This window comes from Talpa occidentalis, unplaced genomic scaffold, assembly GCF_014898055.3.
Source record: "Talpa occidentalis isolate TD23 unplaced genomic scaffold, MPIMG_talOcc4v2.1 talOcc4.11, whole genome shotgun sequence".
NCBI lineage: Eukaryota > Metazoa > Chordata > Mammalia > Eulipotyphla > Talpidae > Talpa > Talpa occidentalis.
The window spans coordinates 90,902,373-90,917,124 of record NW_023601104.1 but is presented as its reverse complement, the minus strand read 5'-3'; the positions used below and the strand labels follow the sequence as shown (position 1 = coordinate 90,917,124).

The window sequence follows — 14,752 nt, the reverse complement described above, 5'->3', positions numbered from 1 at the left end:
TTCTAGTATCTGCGGAAGTCAGAGTACAAGGAGGTTGCCTGGCAACCAATGTATTCCTGAATTGTAAGGGTGAGAGTGTAGGGCCATGGCGGTTGGGGCAAGATGACTCTCCCACCCTTAGTCATGCTCTGGTCTGAGGGGAGTTGGGCCCAAAAGTTAGAGTCTCCAAAACGAGCTGCCCCCCTGGCCTAGATCCCGGATAGGAGACGCTTCTAATACTGGGCTTTCTCCCCTCAGCCCCCCACTGCTATGAGCTAAACAGCAGGGGAGGCAGGAGGAGAGATAAGGAAGCAGTAGATACCATTTGAAATCCCTAAACCATCTTGTAATGCTGAACAGAATATTTAGGGGCCACCTAGAGCTGGGAGGAGAGTGTGGGGACTTCCTAGTGGTGCCCCCAGAAAGGAGAAATGACATGGGGGACCCTTTCATGTCTGAGAAGCTGGTGGCCCATTCATTGGCAACAGCAGGTACTGGCCCGGCCACTTCAGAGAAGGGAGTGGGATGCTGTGTCCACTGGTGGGTCTAAGAGAGGACTCCAGGGCTGACCCCAGCCACAGGGGCAGCATCCTGCCTCCCCCCATATGTTCCGTCAAATTTATACTGAAGTATAAAGAAACTCGGGGCGGGGTGCGGCCTAGGGAAACAAGTGCCAGGGGAGAGGACCTGCAGGGTGGGTCCTATCACTGACCCCCTCCCCGCTGTAAACAACCCTGTGGTTGACCAGGAGCAGGACACAGGATGCAAAACGGGGACCCTAGGGTGGCAGCCACTCATCTGGGGCCTCTGGCAGGAGCTGGGCAGATGTTGAGGTAAATGCCCAGGGCCCAGCCTGAAGAGGCCCTTCCAAGAGCTCTGCCTGAGAAGGAAGGTGGTCACCAGAACCCCCTCCCCCACCCCGTGCTGGCATTTCTAAATCCAAAGGGAGATGTCACAGAGGCTCCATGGTGGACAAAGCCGAGCGCTTCCATTCAGTTCCCACCCCCGCAGCAAAGCCCTGGCGAGATCCTGGGATCTGGAACTCCGAGGGGACTGGCCCCTCAGGAGGAACGCGCCTCGTTGAGGAGCCTGGGTCCTTGCCAGGGTACTTGGCAGCAGCCCTGGCTCCTACTTTTGTTTGTGTGCCCCCTCCCTTTGCAGGAGCCCAGCCCCCCACCTTCCCCATCCTTTCCACTAACACCCACTCCCCACCCGCAATCACCACAGGCTCCCTGCCTCCCTCTGCCTGTCGTCAGACTCTAACACGATGCTGAAAGGCAAATCAGCCTTCCCCAGGCAGTCCCTCGCTTTAAGGTTCCACAGTGGGCCTCAGGCATGGGATATAGGGGCTGGGGACCCGGGGCTTGGGGGTGGGGGGGGCTGGGGGTGCAGAGAATGTGAAGGCTGCTTCCCTGCTCACCTCCCCCCCACATCTGAACCCTGTTGCTCCCTGCTGGCCAGAGGCTGTGGTCCGAGTGCTACTTACAGAAGGGTCTATTTGTTAAGTAAAATAACCCAAGACCCGGCTACATGATTCGAGGGCTATGGGAAAGAGGTGAGAAGCTGGCTTCCTTTGGCTGACCCTCTGCCGTGAGGTAGCTGTTGGTTCCAGCATCTGTGGCTGTGGGAGGCAGGTGTTGCTCAAGGGTCTATTTCGCTTCGAGAAGATCCAGGGGATGAGAGTCTGTATCTGCAGGGAAAAGAGGTTATTGGACTGGTGTCTGCCCTGCCCCTGCCTCCGAAGGTATTCTTGCTGTGTATTACTCCCGGCTTGCAGTCCTGGGCCTCCTCCTTCACCTGCGGAACAGGTGTGTTAAAACCTGCTCTCCATTTCCAAGTCACAGCGGGGACCAGATGGGACAACCTGGGGCAGTCTCCCCGCAGACGTCAGCTTTCTGGCCGTGTTGCATATTGCTTCCGGGTCTTCCTCTGCACTCCACTTTCAGCAGCCGCCCCTTGTTAAGTGCCCAGCTGCCCGCATAAACCTTCCTGGATTTACTGCCGGGAATCTTTGAGGGAGGCACACCATTCACTGCCTTTCGTGGAGGCCCCCCAAGTTTTCACAGTCTTCACAGTTTTGGGGTTTTACCAGCTTTCCCCAGCATGCTTCACTTTCTCCTCACCTCACTTCACCTCCCTTAAGTCACCGCCCCCCAGACCTGCTCCATTTCCTCCTCCCTTCAGCCCCTGCCTGCCTTTCCCCAAGTGTTTTCTAAAAGATATTTGATTTCAGGGAAAGCTGGGCTGACATCCATGCAATATGCTCTCACTCTCTTTGTGCTTGTTGGGCAGGCGAGGGACTCCTCCGGGGATTCTGGGTAATTGGGTTAGTGGCCAGCTCATGTCAGGAAATTAAAAGGAGGCCCCGATCAGGTTCCCGCTGCATGGGATTTAATGGCTTTGTATTTATAGAGTATTCTGCCTCTAGCCCATGCCAGAAATACCACTTTTCTGGCCCTGTGAATGAAGAGAGAATGAAGATGAGAGACGACTTGCCTTTAAAAATTCTTTTTCTTTTCCAAAGTACATGAGTGTTCTGAAACAAACCAGCTCTCGGCACTTGAGAGAACAGCTTTGAAATGGAGCTCGAGAACATAGACGTGTGGTGTCAGGCGTGTGCATATCCAGCACCCCATACACTTTCCTCTTTACACACCCACGTGCACATTCACACGTCTGGCCGCTCACGAGGTCTTCCCCGGTGGCCTCTGGGCCACTCAGGATGTGGACCCGATGGCCCCTCGGGGGAGTGGTGACTGGATGAAGTCACACTTCTGGCCTGGTCTGTGCCGAATTCTCACTGCTCATTTGGGGTTTGGGGTGTCAGTGCCTTGGGGGACAGCTTTTAAAAAAAAGATTTATTTATTTTTATACAAGACCTGGGTTACAGGCCAGAGGCGCGGGAGGGTGAGAGGATTCACCAGAGACAGAGCAGGGAGCAGAACAGGCAGACGACAGAAATACACTGCTGAGGGGAGCAGCGAGCGCGACATGAGAGGTCTGCTGTGCCATGTGGGATTCTCACCAGCTGGCCGGGATCGAACCCGCACTGCAGAGGCTGCGGACAGCTTCACAGCGCAGCGCTCAACCCGCTGTGCCACCGGGGAGGCCCACCTTGGGTGACAGTTTCAGTGGCTACGTAGATGCTGTAAAACCCCAGCACACATCCTCCCTCAGCAGCTCCTTGGGCCTTGTGCTTAAACCTCTCCCCTTCCTCTGCTGTAAATTGGGAATAATAATAATGGTGGCCATTTTTGTCTTGTTCTTGACTCTCTGCCACAAAGTGCATGTTGGCCGCTGTTGGAGGTAGATATTCCTTATCATGTTAAAGAATTGATTTTGTTCTGTGATCCAGAAGGCAGTTATGAAGCTGCTATGACTTCTCTCCTCACTCTTTGACCAATGAACTTGCCTCACATTTTCTTGAGAAAACAGAAGCAGTCAAGTGGGGAATCGTTTACCCTTTTGCTGAAAACAAAGCAGGGGTTAAGACACAACCTATGAAGCATGAGTTCGATACCCGGCCAGCCAGGGAGCAACCCACATTGCGCAGCAGACCTCTCCTGTCTCACCCGCTGCTCCCCTCAGCAGTGTACTTCAGTCAGTCTGCCTGTTCTGTTCCCCATAATGTCTCCGGTGAATCCTCTCCCCCACAACACCTCTGGCCTGTGCCCCAGTTCTTGTATGCATAAATAAATAAATCTTTTAAAAAAATCCACAAACTTACCTGCTGCCCCAGAGTCCACCCGGGAAGACCTCGTGAGCTGCCAAATGTGTGAATGTGCACTTGGGTGTGTAATGAGGAAAGTGTTTGGGGTGCTGGATGTGGACACACCTGACACCACACATCTGTATTCTCGAGCTCCTGTTCAAAGCTGTTCTCTCAAGTGCCGAGAGCTGGTTTGTTTCAGAACACTCATGTACTTTGGAAAAGAAAAAGTATTTTTAAAGGCAAGTCGTCTCTCATCTCTGACCTCTACAGCTCTCTCTTTATCAAGGATGTACTCGCATGCCAGCATCACCAGCCTCTTTCTTGCTATGGGATCATTTTCGCCAGCACACAAATAAAATTGAGAAACCCATGCTGAATTTTGACCCCTCATCTTCATCCAGCTACTGCGACCTTGTCTTCCTGCTTCTCAGTAAAACTTTCCCCCAAAGTTGAAAGCACTTTCTATATCAACCTCTTTCCCGCATCCATTTCAAAACAAAATAAAATCCCTGAAGTATAAACATTGAGTAGATCCAGAGGAATAGTTAATGTATATTTTATTTGGGTTAAGGCTAAGCTTTTGTTTTAAAAAAAAAAAAAAAGACTCCCTCCCCACCACCTCAAAAACAAAAGAAACCTCCCAAACAAACAAAAAACCCACACAGAAACTTAGGCAGGATAAAGTTGTTCTTATGCCACATTTGACAGTTCAAAAGTCACATGTGTTCCAGGCGTTGGCAGCTTTGGCATCCTTAGCAAGTGGATTCCATCTGTGGACAAGATTATCTCCATCTCTCAGCCAGGAGGAAGACGTGCTGAGGCCAGATCATGGGCCACCCAGAGTGGCCCATGATCCTTCTATTCACAGCGAGTCTCACGGCCACCTCTCTGCAAAGAAGTTTGGGAATTGAAGTCTTTATCTGGGGCGGTATCTGCTTGGCTAAAACTCCATTAGTCTGGAAGAAGGGAATAATATATTTTAGAGGAAAGGCATTTTAACTTGTCAACAATATATGTACGATATGAAGACAACCAATAACCTTTCTCCCAGTTTAAGAAAAAAAAATTACCATCAGTACCCTGATCTTGAATTTTTTTTTTTTAACTTGAAAGTTCAGAAGTGAATGATCTTGAATTTTTTTTTAAAGATTTATTTTATTTATTTATGTGTATAAGAGCTGGGGTGTTGACCAGAGGTGCAGGGGGTGAGAGGATTCACCAGAGACAGAGTGGGGAACAGAACAGGCAGACTGACTGAAATACACTGCTGAGGGGAGCAGCAGGTGAGACAGGAGAGGTCTGCTGCGCCATGTGGGTCACCTCCCTTGCTGGGGATCAAATTTATGCTGCAGTAGCTGCCAATAGCTTCATCGTGCTGAGACTTAACCCCTTGTGCCAACAGGGAGGCCCCTCTCAAATTATTTTTCCTTTGTCTTAACGATTCCTACAAGGTTCCTGAAACCAGATTAAGATCTGTCCTTGTAGAAGTACTTTTAGAGGTGGAATTCAGAGGACCCAAGGAGCCAGTAGGCAAGATGGCAAGTTGCCTTTCCTTGGGCTGTCAGCTCTACGGTGGTAGGCAGTCTCCCATCCTAGAGTTGAATGGTTTCCCAGACAGTGCTGGGGACCAGGAGGCCAAAGAACGGTGGTTGATTAGCAATGTCTTCCACCAACTAGGGAATAGAGGGCAGTGGTACATCTGCCGGGTGTTTGTCATACCTCATCTGGTGCAACTGAATTAAGTGGTTTGCCCAAGGCCATAGAGCCAGCAAATTGCAGAGCTGCATGGAATCTAGTCTTCTTGGTTATGCTAGAATTCCTTCTAAGAAGCCTATCCCAACCCAGTGTAGATGACCTGGCCAGTAGCAAAGCTCATAGTCCTTCCTCAAAGGGGCAGGGAAGGGAGGAAGGACCAGGAGAACTGGACTGAGATAACTACCCTTGTCAGATGTACAGTTCTGGAGACTTCTTGGCAGCTGGGAATATAGGGGTAGCACAGTCTTGCTGAAATGTGGAGACATAGTACCTGGAGAGAAGTGTATAAAGCACAGAACTTCAGAAGATTGTACTCATCCTGGAGCAGTTGGCCTATGTCCTGACATACAGTCTGTTGCTTGAAGATGTTTCTATCAATGGCAGATGCATATGTGACAACTGGGTCACTAGGCCACACTGTGCAGGCCAGGTGTGTGGTAGCTATTCTGCCTGGGTCTGTATAGTTACACTCTGTGATGTTTGCCTGATGGTATTAGTGGCAGGTGTGTTTATCCACCCCCAAGACTCTGTTTTCTTGGCTTTTAGTGAGCAGGCATGAGGCACACTTAGCCATTATGATGATATGGCCCCAGGGAAAGAGGCAACCACCGAATAGTTATCCTGTCTGAGGCAGCAAGGTGAGCTCACCTGTCACCTAGAAGCCCCTGCAGGGCAGGTGGGCAAAGGAAAGCCCATAAAGTGCAGGGGGTGTGGACCAGTGCTTATGGTATTTGCTGGGTTGTGGCATCCTTCACTCCATGACCTACAGCTTCTGGGCCCCCAGGAGTCCAGGGTACCAAGGTCACCTTTTGGTAGTTCTCTCTTCTTCCTGGAGAAAGGTCATCTGTAGTTTAGTAGAACTTGCAAGTAGGGAACCAGCCCCTGAGTTCTCTGGGATGAATAAGTATCCGTAGTAAAATAGATTGAGCAAGTGCTGCCCAGACCTGGCAGGTCATCAGAATTATTAGAGAATATTTCAAAAAATTGTCCATTCCTGGACATAGCCTCAGAACCTCGAAGGGGTAAGTCTTCAAAGTCTGCAGTTTCGAAGCTTTCCAGGCATGCTGATGATCCTCAGGACTGTGGTCTCAAGTGAAAGGCTAAAGAGATAAATACTTGGAGTTCAAGGTTCAGCTCTTCCCTCTGACGTTTCCTGGCTGTGTGGCTTTGAGCGAGCACCTGACTTTCCTGAGCCTTAATTCCCACATGGAAATAATAAGCGTGTGCTCCCCTCCCTCTGCGTTGTCAAGCACGACAAGGGAGATCTGGAAATAGCTTTGTAAACGGTGAAGACTTGCACAAACACAGGCCTGCTGACATCCGAGTAAACCAAGGATGTTGAATTGGGGGTGAGGGGCGTGTCTGGGTAGGGGGGAAAGAAGGGTCTTGACTGTGAAAACTGCAGCGTCAGGAGAGAGCCTGCCCTTGGACCTGGACAGCGGCAAGCTCAGAGGCCCTTCCCTCCCTGGCCCATCTCAGCCTTTTCTGAGGGCAGAGAAATGTGCGGGCAGAGCCGGGGTCAGGCTCCTGGCCAGGTGCAGAGCTTTAGCCAGTTATTTTTAGTGCCTGGGTATAAAAGAAAGAAACCTAAACTGCCTGCACACTTGGCTATTTTTACTTCCGAAAGACTGGGATCGCGTCCAGCTTTGGGAGGGAAAACGAGATGAAAGGAGGGAGGTGGAGGGAAGCAGGACTTATTTTACTGCCATTAAGAAAAAAGTTAGAAGCCTGATCTTATCGAGTCAGCAAGTGGACATCTGATCCAGGACGTGGCAGCCGCTGGCTCTGGATTCCCTGATGTGCCTGCTGTGGATTAGAGGTCAGCACAGGGACTGTGGACCTGGGGAACCTGGCTTGCCTCGTCCCAAGGAGTTTCTGCTCTGGACTGGCCCTGCAGTTTCTTTGCTGTTTCCTGTACCCTAAGTGGGGAAGTGGGGTGGACCTAGTGGCTACAAGCACGCCAGCCCTGTGGCACTGCAGCCAGTGGGCAGAGTGTGTCTCCAGTTGTACAAATGCAGCTGCAGTGCCTGGTGGGTATATTCAGGAGAAGCTGTGTGCCCCTGGGTACAATACTTAACCTCTCTGAACCTGCCTATCTTAAGGGGTTTTCTTTAGCATACCTGACCTTGGTGGTTGTAACCAAGAGGATGTGTTTCTCTTCCCTGGAGAAAGCTGGCAGTTCAAGCCAGACCCTACCACCTTCAACAGGCAGATAAAAGGGGAAAAATTACTATGGAGTACCTAGCATTTTGCTGTTACACATATTTTATGTTATTTCATCCACTACTCTCAAGAAAGGTGAAGTATGTTTTAATTTTTTAAACTGCTTTACTGAGATAAAAATTTCACCCCTTGAGATTCAGTGTACCCATTTAAAGTGTACAACTCAATGGCTTTAGATATATTGCATTATTATTATTTTTTTAATTGTAGCAAATATATATAACACAATTTGCCGGTCTGAAAACCAGTTTGAAGTGTGCAATTCAGGGTTAGGGTTAAGTATATAGGGTTAGGCATTAAGTATATTCATTATTTTACAACCATTACCACTCTCTTTCCAAAACTATTTCATTATCTCAAAAACAAACTTTGTACTTATTAACAATATTTCCCCATTCTCCCTTCTTCCCAGCCCCTCATAACTTCCTATCTACTTTCTCTATAAATTTGCCTGTTTTAGATATCTCATGGATGTGGAATCATACATCTGTCCTGCTGTGTCTTGTTCATTTCATTTACCCTATGCTTTGAAGGTACATCCATGTGGTAAGTTGTATCAGAACTTCATTCCTTTTCAGGAGTGAATAATATTCCATTGATTATCACTTCATCTCTTGATGGATACTTGGATTGCTTCTACCATTTTGTTATTGTTGAGTAATGTTGGATGAAGTGAATATTGACATACAGGTATCTGTCCTAGTTCCTGGTTTCACATCTTTTGGGTATTACACCTAGGACTGGAATTGCTAGGTCATTATAATTTTGCTTTTTTGAAGAGCTACCCAGCTGTTTTCCACAATGGTTGCATCATTTTATATTTCCACAAGTAGCTAAATACTTAATTAAACTTCTACTTTGAGGTAATTATAAATTCACATACAATTATAAGAAATAATAGCTCCTACATATCCTTTACCTAACTTCTCTCAGTGGTAATATCTTGCATCTAGTACAATATCACAACCAGGTTATTGACACTGATATAGTCAAGGCACAGAATAGCTTAAAGGAAAAGTATTTAATAACAGTAACATTAGCTAATATTTGTTGAGCACTTACTGTGTGCCATCTACAATATTTTAAGACTTTTACAGGTATTGACTCATTTCATGCTGGGAGATAAGTACTATTATCCCCGTTTCACAGATGTGGAAGTGAAGGCACAGAGAGGCGAAGAAACTTGTTCAAGGTCACTTAGGCAGTAAGGAGCAGAGTCAGGGATTATGTACAGGCCTGACCCTGAGCCTAGTGCTTCTTTCGTCTGCCTCAGAGGCACAGAGCTCTCTTAGATCATGTCACAGTGGCTACTCTTAACAAACACAGCCACAGCCAGAAAGGCCTGGGTGTTTACTTCCAGGCCTGGGTTACTCCTCCTGTTCACGTGATCTTGCACCCCCCACCCCCCCCTGTTCCTTGCAGGGTAGTCAGGCACACCCAGCTCCCTCCTCTGTTGGTCAGGAGTAGGCAGGAACAGACAGCTCCACCCAGGGATCCCCAGAAAGGAACTATTTACAGAGGGGTGGGTGGGATTGGGGATACCAACCAGAGGTGGTGATGTACCCCAGAACTAAGGGGGGGGGCTTTAACCCCAGTCTGAAGAGATGGGGTGGGAATTGCTCCAAGAAACCCATGAGAACTGTGGCTGTATTTAGAGTTTAAAGTCTTGGTCACACTGCGGCCCAGCAGAATGGGAGGGAGGTGGGGGCCGCAATGAGGAATAACTACCCCAACTTTCCTGGGCCCTGATCTTCTGCAGTGCCTCCCAGCAGCAATTCTAGTTGGAAGCCAGAGGGCTAGGAACCCCAGTGATGGATTGAGGCAGAGTAGAGTGGGGAACTGGAGGCACCACTGACAACAGCCAGCCCCCCACCAGCGCACAAGGCTGCTTGCTCAGCTCCGAACCTGGCTCTGACTTCAGGGAACCCATAGTAGGGGCTTTCTGCAGATTATACACAGCGTTTTCAAACTGCCGCTGGGCAGAATCCTCCCTCCAGCGACAGAGGAGACCATCCCTTCAAGGCTGAGTCCCTGCCTCCAGTCCCTGCTCTGAAGCACAGCCCCTGGCGCCACGAAAGCCTATTTGCTGTGAGCCATGCTCCTGGGTGTGCAGTGTGGGCCTGGCTCAGGGTCTCTCGGCTGCTTTTCTTTGGCCATGGAGACCTTGGCACTTTGAGAGATACAGGATGACAGGGTGGTTGGCAATCTGGGCTCTGGTGTCAGGCTGCGTTTCTACCTGTGTGGCCTTGGCAAGTTAATGAATGTCTCTTAGCCTCACCCTGCCCGTGTGAAATGGGATAATAACAGAACCTCCCTTATAGATTGCTGCAGTCCTAAGTGAAACAGTACGCACGCAATGCTTAGAAGCCTGAACCAGGTGACAGTTAATCAGTAGATGTGAATTTTTGCTTCTACTTGTGTCCATAAGAATGAGAGGGGGGCCTCCCCAGTGGCGCAGCGGTTGAGCGCTGGGTTGCGAAGCTGCCCGCAGCCTCTGCAGCACCGGTTCGATTCCCCAGCTGCTCCCTGGCCACCGGAGGAGGGTCCCACATGGCGCGCAGACCTCTCCTGCCACCCGCTGCTCCCCTCAGCAGTGTACTTCGGTCCTTCTGCCTGCTCTGCTCCCTGCTCTGGCTCTGGTGAATTCTCTCACCCTCCCGCGCTTCTGGCTGTGCCCAATGCTTGTATAAATAAATAAAAAAATAAATCTTAAAAAAAAAAAAAAAGAATGAGAGGGGGTGGTTATGTTGGCCACGGAGGGGGCAGCTCCTTATCTGGTCCTGGGCTCAAAGGACTATTTTCCTAGGAACGGTATAATAGTGATTTTTAATTTCTTTTGTATTCATGGCACACTCATGAATATTGTAATTTTGGCCTGCAAGTATTAAGGAATGGAGCACTGTTCAGCAGTGGTTAAGACATGGTATGTACTTACTACAGTATTTGGAGATCTGGAACATTTTACATATAAGCATTATTAAATATAAAATTCTATTTTACACATAAGTGTTATTACTTTTAAATCCAGCAAGTATTAAAAGATGATGCTATCTAATAATCCCCGGAAAGCAACTGTAAATAACTAGTATTTTCATGTACTTCCTGAGTCTCCTTTGTAGAGATTTTACTAACATAAGAACAGAGACAACAAGGCAACCCTCACTTCAAGGTTCCTCTCTGTGCATGTGTCTATAAGACTTACGTGTCTAATTTAAAAAGTAATTGCCTGTTGTATCAGTAGAATTGCTTTCTGCTCCAAGTTAGAGAGGACTTGCCTGCCAGTGGCTTAAGCATGGAGAACGAGATCCATTGCTTCACTACCAGAGTTTGGAGGTGCCAGTCACTGCCACCGCACTGGCTCCTCAGCTGTAGTGTCAAAGGCTCAGAGTTTTTCTGTCTTTCTTCTCTAGTGTTCTCTGGTGTCCTCACATAGTTGCCTCATGATTGCGTGGTGGTTGCCATAGTTCCAGGCTTCACCTTCCAGGTTAGGACAGGACAAAGGCAAAAATAGCTACACCAAACATTGCTTCCTTTATGAGAAAAGCTATGATATTTCTAGAACACCCCTGTCATGGATTTCCCCTTACATCCCACTGGCCAGAAGCAGGTCCTAAGATCTGTCCTGTGTACCTGGGAAACTGGGGAACAGAGAGATGCAGTGTAAAGTGTACATTGTCTCCATGAACAGATTCTGGGTTCTGTTAGCATGGAAGGGGGGACCGGAATGAAAATTGGATAGATAATGTCTGTCAGACCTAGCTATCAGAATTGCTGATTTACTTTTTTTTATTTTTTTAAATTTTTTTTTATAGAGGCATGTTTTATTTATTTATTTGTTTGTTTGTTTGTTTGTTTTGTTTATACAAGCACTGGGTACAGTCAGAAGCGTGGGAGGGTGAGAGAATTCACCAGAGCCAGAGCAGGGAACAGAGCAGGCAGAAGGACCGAAGTACACTGCTGAGGGGAGCAGCGGGCGGCAGAAGAGGTCTGCGCGCCATGCGGGACCCTCCTCCAGTGGCCGGGGAGCAGCCGGGGATCGAACCGGCGCCGCAGAGGCTGCGGGCAGCTTCGCAACCCATCGCTCAACCGCTGCGCCACCGGGGAGGCCCAGAATTGCTGATTTACTTCTAAAAGGATCCATGCTGTAACCTCTTTCTGCAGTACTCAGCATGAGACTCTAGTCTGTACCACGACCTCAGGGAGGGGCTTATTGTTCACTAAAGTTGTGACTATCATACTGAGAAAATATAAAAACCCATTGGCAGATAGTATCAACATAGTTGACCAATGTTTGTTTAGGTGAGTGCAGGGAATTCAGTTCTCTGTTCATTGTCTTTGCTTTTGAGGACCTGACTGTTCTCAGTTCAGACCATACCACATCAATAAAGACAAATGCATGAAGACAGGGAGGTGATTGGCCTGAACACACTGTAAGTGTAGAAAATAAAGGGTGCTTGGCCATGAAAGGGGAGTGTCCAAGGTTGCTCACATCCACAAAGTGTTGCTTGTGGAAGGGAAATAGTTTTTAGTGGATGGAATGGAAAGTAAGAAGTGATCCGGAGACAGACTGAGCTCAGTACAGCGGAAGCTTGCTTGAGGAATGAGCTGCCCTGAGGGAGTGAATTTCTGGAGGCTCAAAGAACAAATGCAAGCTGTGGAAAGACTGAACCCAAGGCTTTCACTTCTGAGACCAAGGGCTTCATTTTAACTGGGCGTATTTTAATTCAGACGTTTGAATGCCTTCTATGGGCTGGGTGCTGAGTCTGGGCTAGAAAGATAAATGAAAGTCCTTGCCCAAGAGGTGTCCACAACTCATCAGGAAGACATGCATTATGAAGGGTGGTTGTTTTGACCATTGTAGCTGTAATAGAACATTACAGATGGAACCCAAGAAGGGTGTGGCCATCTCTGCCAGGGGCAGTATGGAAAGGCTGCTCCCTATTAACCTGGGCCCACAAAGGTGAAGCCAGGGTATGAATCGCCTTTGGGAATCTCTAAAATTTCTGTGGGCAGAAGGATAAGGCCACTTTACTCAGGTGGGGGCAATGCTGTTCCAGTCTCCACCTGTGGGAGGAGGGTCCTTGGGATGGGGAGCCACAGGTCTATGCCACAGGACCCCTCCACCCTAAATGATCATTAGCAGCCCCGACTGTGGGATAGTATGGGGGGAGGGAGAGCTCAGAAAAACGTAGCAGACCTGGGTCCTGCCCTCTAGGACTTACTGGATCAAAGAACTGATGATATTACAGGCCCCGACAGGTGAGTGCCCAGGACAGTGGTGACAGTATCTGGTCTACTAGAATCACTTCCCAAGGTACTAAGACTTTTCTCATAGTTATGTCATTTGATTGACACCAAAGCCATACATAGTGAGGTGAGCTGGTCTCACCATTGCCTCTGTACTTGGTAAAACCAAGACCGAGAGGGCCAACCTGGCCAAGGCCGCATCACCCATAAAGATGGGAATGAGCCCGGGGTAATTGGATCATGGGATCCCATGGGCTGGAGCATTTGTGCCGAGGACTGGGAGGAGCAGGCAGGAAGCACAGAAGACAGTCGCATCTCATACCAGCTCTCAGTCTATGCACAACCAAACCCAATGAGCTTTAAACAAAAAAAGCAGAATAACCCAATAACTGATAAATTCATTGATTGGAACCATTGACCATCGTGCTGTAAAGATCTAGAAGAGAAACTTTAGAGGAGAGTTTTCACTGGGAGGTCATACCCTGCAGCTGCGAAGGACTTGGACACTTCTGTGGAAAAGGTGCTAGATCTCTGAGTCTCAGTTATTGTTGTTGTTTAATTTATAAAATGGGGATAATGACACCTGCTTTATAGGCTATGGATTAAATAGGACGATACCTACAGAAAGTCCCCTATAAATTAGACTGTTATTAATGTGGTTTACCAGAAAGCTGTATGCAGAGCTGGGGAGAGATGATGATGAAGGTGGCGGTAGTGGTGATGAAGGTGATGGTGATGGAATAACTCAAATTTTCTAAGTGCCCGCTGTGTATTGGTACCATGACACATCCTGATGTAGGGCAGTGAGCGCCCCTGTCCCAAGGGGCTCCTGATCATGAGGGCAACCCAGTGCTAGGGATCCCAGGAAAAAGCACTTAGCCTGAATGGGGGGTAGGGGAGGAGGCATGTTTATTTCTGTATTTGTCCTGACTTTCTTGAACACCCAGAAAGACCAGGCCCTAAATCAGAAAGAAAAACTGTCCAGATGGGAGCAGCAACCAAGGTGGCAACTGCCCATCTCCTTGCTAAGGGACGGGCTCCTCTTGCTGACAACTGCCTGGGCCTGGTGGGCTGGGTGGGAGGGGACCATCCACGAGACTGTTTCTAGGAGAGGAAGTCAGTGAGGTGGGGCAGGCAGGGGCCCAGCCTGCCTCAGGAAAGTGAATCCACAGCAGGTCATGGCCCGTGGTAGGGACTCCGGAAATAGCCATTCTTACCGTCCTTTACAAACTTTGAAGCTTAGCATTTTCACTGTTGGTCTGGTGAGCTTTCCAAGTGGAAGAGCAGAGCTCAGGGGAGGTTTGGGTCATTGGGTGTAGCAAGCAGGGATGAGCTGCTTTGAGACCGTGGCATGGGTGGGGTCCTTTAAACAGGGAGCTCTTCCCTAAACTCTTTCAAAGGACAAAGCATCTTCCCACCTTTGTGTGCCTGTCCCTTCTGCCCTCCCCGAAGGGGCTGGGAGGATGAGGGGGGCAGCTGTGAGCCCAAGTCCTCCAGGCACGCAGCTCTGTTAGGTCTTGTGCTGGATGGGAGTCCCCTTCCAGGTCCAAGGTTGACGGAGTTGATCAGACAGCCCCACCCACTAGGATGCTGCAGCGCAGCGCTCCTCAGATGCTCATGCACCATCACCTTGTTCAAATGCTGACTCTGATGCCACCAGGCCAGGCCTGAGATTTTTGCATTTCTAATAAGCCCCCACACACTGCTGAAGCTGCTGGCCTTGGACCACATTTGAGAAGGAAGGCAGCACACACACTCCATCCGGTGCATGCTGCCCCAGGCTTTGTCTCACCACCATCTGCTCAGCCTGGACATGTCAAGTGCCAGTGACTACTG

At 49.0% G+C, this 14,752-nt stretch overlaps 1 protein-coding gene across 2 annotated transcripts in view; it reads left to right on the top strand.

Moving 5' to 3' along the window:
- Positions 1-14,752, top strand: part of ESRRB (estrogen related receptor beta) — a 53,721-nt gene that overhangs the window by 22,342 nt on the left and 16,627 nt on the right. Inside the window, exon 1 of one of the 2 annotated variants that reach the window (XM_037501994.1) lies at positions 7,093-7,265. The exons of the other annotated variant lie outside the window; for it this stretch is intronic. Within the exon in view, the coding sequence (XP_037357891.1) occupies positions 7,244-7,265 (22 nt within the window). The 5' untranslated portion in view covers positions 7,093-7,243. Of the gene's footprint in view, positions 1-7,092; positions 7,266-14,752 lie in introns of those variants that run through there. 2 annotated transcript variants of the gene reach the window in all.